The sequence below is a fragment of the Hippocampus comes genome, unplaced genomic scaffold, assembly GCF_001891065.2.
Source record: "Hippocampus comes isolate QL1 unplaced genomic scaffold, H_comes_QL1_v1.1 scaffold36, whole genome shotgun sequence".
In the NCBI taxonomy this organism is placed as follows: domain Eukaryota; kingdom Metazoa; phylum Chordata; class Actinopteri; order Syngnathiformes; family Syngnathidae; genus Hippocampus; species Hippocampus comes.
In genome coordinates, this window is record NW_017805695.1 from 1,720,291 (window position 1) to 1,725,087 (window position 4,797).

The window sequence follows — 4,797 nt, forward strand, 5'->3', positions numbered from 1 at the left end:
ATATATATATACATATATATATATAGAGAGAGAGAGAGAGAGAGAGAGAGAGAGAGAGAGCGAGAGAGCGAGAGAGAGTGCATGTAAGTATAATTGTTGACAAATTATTATGTGGTATATACTGTATGTACCTTGAAAATTAATGACATTACATTCTTAGGTTTTTACTTCCATATGGGATACTGTAAAATCAGTGTGTCACCAAGTAAAATGGTGTGTTTTAAACTTCCCAGAATACAAAAAAAAGTTTCAATTTCCTGCCACTATAACCCAGATGGTGATCAAGATGCCCAGATTCTTTGAGTGAAGGCAAAAACTGCATGCTCTTTCAAAGAAGCCTGCTAGATGACCCGCGCACACATCACTGGCGACGATCAGGATAACTTCTGGATCTGCTCTGTAAGATAATTTCACATTTAAAGTGTGGCATATTTTACAAATGGATCTCCATGGAATTCACCATCTCTCTTGATGTCTCCACACAATCAACAAAATTATGGCCACCCTCAGACTTCACCAAATCACACATCTTGGTGGTTGTACACAAAAATCCAGGTTATGCATAGTGGGTGTTTCAGAAGCCTGATTGGGAAAATCGCTACACCTTGAATGTGCGTAGGCCAAGCATGTAAAACACTGAATGAAGGATGAACTGAAGAATTTTGAATAATTGACGAACAATTTTCCACAGCACACCTGATTATCTCTCAGGGTACAATAATGTACCACAGAACACTGGTGGGGAATCACTAAATTCATTGTTGTTCACTTTTTTTTTTTTAGATGAATGAATATCCCTGCTGTTATCGGTCATTTTTCAGTTATTTAAAAACTACCATTGAAGATGAGCAGTTTTTGGGCAAGCTGTATTGTCTGGGACAGGTTGTATTAGATTAAAAAATGAATGTAAGCATGCTGTGAAGAGTTTCACAATAATTTTTGAAAATTTAGGTCATAATGTGGTGGGTCAATAATTATCATAAATAAACCAGCTTTGCATCCTGGTTAAAAAAATAAGGATTACTTTTGGCATTTACATATTATCTGGGAGTGCACCATGCTGTATTACTTTATCGTACTGCAAATGTATGAAAATTAGCCATTAACTTTTTGATTATTATTGTTTTGTTTTTTTTTAATCACCCATCCATCCACTTTGTAATCCATTTATCCCCACAAGTGTCACGGGCGTGCTGGAGGCTATCCCAGCTGTGTTCAGGCAGTAGGCGGGCAACACCCTGAACTGGTTGCCAGCCAACCACAAAAATCATTAAATCAATTTTTATCTTGCAACTTCTTTACAAGTACGAATGGAATTGATGATGACACTGACACACTCAACCTGCAAGATAAGGATAGTATCACCTCCATATAGGAGACCTTCCTTAAAAAAAAACAAAACCAAAAAAAAAAACAAAACACCATTTTTTATGAGAAAACAAACAACAGTGAAGGATTGGTCAGCCAAGTAACATTTAGTCCAAACATACAGTATGCTTATATGTCCATATACCGGTAAACATTTTTTCTGTTTAAAAATACGATCCCCGTAGTAGCGTAGTTACGTTACAAAGAATCAGGATTGCTGCTTAAAATGTAGGCAAGCCATTTTGATGACTTTTTAAAACAAAGATACACATTTTACATCTGAGTCTAAATGTGATTCTCTCCATAATGTATACCTGTACACTTAGAGTAAGTAGTATATAATGAATATACTTATTGTAGGTAAGTGTCTTTTCAGCTTTTTTTCTGGTCAGAACCTTATTGTATTTTTTTGTTGATTATTTATTGAACGTATAAAATGTACAATACAGTCATAAATTGACAAAAAGTGAAGTAAAATTGTAAGAAAGGAAAGAAAACAGTCATCATCACAATTATATGTTCAAAGGAGAAGGAAGAAGTAAAAAAACGTATTTAGTCCTACCCCTTGTTATAATAATATATATATATATATATTGATCATTTTTCAATACAGAAAAGAAAAGGAAAAAGTCGACATATCAACAAATGCTTTCACGCTTATGTGTGTTGAACTTATCTATTTTTACAACGTTCGGTTTGTATATATATACTCATTCTAGCACATTTATATGTCGATTTTCTCATATTCATAATGGACACTGCATTTAATTACCGGTAATACATTTAATAAGTTCATCAATGTAATTCTGATGTATTGCTATATTTTATAAATGTATCAAGTTTATCAGTTTAATTCTGATTTGTGTAGTTTTTTGTAATACTCTCTTGAATTTGTTTTTTTATTTGACGCTATTAACAGTAGTCTCAATTTCTGCATTTAAGTTGTTCTAAATCATTGAGGTACAACATTTTTAGTTAAAGCACATTTTAAACTTGCCGCCAAGAGGCCATGGACACATTTCCAAAATGAAGCCACAGAGGGATAAACCCAAAAGATATGAAAGTGGTTTGCTGCAGTACTTCCACACCATACGTGCTACAACAAGCAATCTGATCACTGATCAGAGGGCTTAGGCTGAAATACTGGGAAACAAATAGCCAAGTCAGTCTCTTCCAATTGTATTCTTTCCAGCAGAAGGAATAATAATTCAATTTTTTTTTTAAATGGTAAAGCCGCATCATAGCTGAGCCTTTACTACCACCTAGTGTGAAACACCCGGAGTGGAATTAACATAAAATAAACTAACAAAGAAAATAAAGTAAACAGTGTTCTAATTTTGCTAATGGGTGATGTGTTGCTCTGCTTTAGAACAAAAAAGGGTAAGCAAGAAGAACAAGATCAACCACACATTTCTATAAGAACATTCATATCCCTTCAGGAGTGCGCAATTCCGGTCCTCGACATCCGGCATCCTTGCTGGTTGTTTTATTTTATGTCTCCCTGCTCATCAGGATCGTTATCCAGCTCCTGTAGAGTTTGCTGATGAGCTGATCATTTCAATGAGTTATGTCGGGGCAGGGAGACACACAAACCAGACAGGATTTCGGCCCTGAAGGACTGGAATTGCTTGTTGCTTTCAGGCATGTACATATTTTGATCTGTTGATAAGTGCGAAGAAAAAAAAAATCTGTCCAAACCATAGACACAACAAACTGTTTCATAAGGAATGTAAGGATGATTATAAAATTGTTCTTAGCATGTCTGATATTAAACAGAGAATTAGACAAAACAAATTCTGATCTGGTAGGCTAACATGAGCTTGATTTCGAATATTCTCAGAAGAACAACAGCAGGTTAAGAATGCACATTTGAGGAGCAGGATGTTTATGGCGCAGTAATCCAGATTTCATTGTACTTGTTCAGAGCCCAAGAAGAATTGTAAGTGGCCCCAGAGAAGTGGTTAGCAACAAAGGACTTCCCAGCTTTAGTCAAGTGGTCTTGCAGCTTCTCCACATTTTCTTTGCTTGCTTCAAAGGTTGCCATTCCTCCAAATGCTCTTAACAGGATGTACAAAAGAAAACATATTAGATCGAGTTACCATTCATTTGACTGTCTATAAAGGAAGCACGACTTTGCCTCTTACCTGACATAAACATAACCCCGAGGTCTGGTTTGTAACCACACATCTGTGTCACTGGTTTTAGCCATTTCTGTTTTATTTGGAACAAACCAGGACATGTTTGCATTCATTGTATCTGCAACTTTAACAACCGTGATGAGGACAGGCCAGCCATCAGGCATCGGATAACCTGAAGGAATGCAATGCTGTATGATTAGGTGGACATGAAACGGGAAAATAAAACTTTTTACCAAGACAAAACACAGCTTTGACTGACACTGTCTACCATTTAAAATATACTATTGCACGCAATTATTTTGAGAGGCAATCATCAAGATGTTAAAATTCAGGCCTGATCAAAGGTGAGGATTTGTTTACGGTGCATCATGATTCTTATGAGATCGAAACCTCTTGAGAGAAGTAACAAGAAGATGACATGGAAGAGAAATTCAGTCTCTCAGAGCCCTACCTTGGGCCGTCTGTCTGTCACAGAAATGTTTCAATCTGTTATGTGCAGCCATCACCTCAAAGACTTGTTTGCTTTTTATTGGAGTGGTAATCCAAAGTGTCTCAACATACAGACGGGTTTCAAAATCCTGTTGACAAAACCCCCCTAAATTCAGAAAACATTTTACAACCGCGCCACCTAGAATTATGTTTTCTTAACGACGTATCGCGTGCGAGTGCTTTGATTAAAATCAGCAACTTACCTTGTTTGGCGTATCAATCAAAAAGTATTCAGGGCATGTTTTTTTTGTTTGACAAATACCTTCATTGCTCAGTGCTTGACAAAGGAAACCAAGAACAAGCACCAAGAGTGCAAAAAGGAACTGTACCATCCTTTGTGAATCCATCAAAAGTGAATGCCAAGTATTTGTACAGGACTGCTATAGCATGGCGAGAGGGCGTGGCAAACCATTGCTTTGATAAAAATCAGGGGAGTAAAACTGCACCTCCTGTATGCTTGATGTCAAAAGAGATATTATGCCATTTTTTTTTACCTGGAGTCTAACATTTAATTTGTTATTTCTGATTTAAATTATTTTTGTTTTATTTTGTATTCATTGTGTTTGCTCATGCATATGAATAAAGTTCAGTTGAATTTTAAGTAAATATGATATGACATTGGAATTTAGAAAGGCATTTTCCAACAGTCGAAGCGTCTTAGACAATATAGCTGCACTCGTAACGACCATCACGGCTCACCTGTTTTCTTGGTCTGATTGGTGCTTGTTGTCATGTAGAAGCAGACCAGGCCAGGTAGAGCACGGTCAATTACTGGCCAATTCATTCAAACACCTGTTGTGAA

The 4,797-nt window shown here is 36.4% G+C and overlaps 1 protein-coding gene across 1 annotated transcript; it reads right to left on the reverse strand.

The window, feature by feature from the left end:
• Window positions 1-2,341: 2,341 nt before the first annotated feature.
• Window positions 2,342-4,359, reverse strand: LOC109523106 (uncharacterized). The gene is made up of 4 exons (XM_019882015.1): window positions 4,199-4,359; window positions 3,958-4,084; window positions 3,513-3,678; window positions 2,342-3,425 (listed from the first exon to the last, which is right to left on the reverse strand). Exons 1-4 carry the CDS (start codon window positions 4,340-4,342, stop codon window positions 3,254-3,256), a joined length of 609 nt encoding a protein of 202 aa, XP_019737574.1. The 5' UTR covers window positions 4,343-4,359; the 3' UTR covers window positions 2,342-3,253.
• Between the last annotated feature and the right edge of the window lie 438 nt (window positions 4,360-4,797).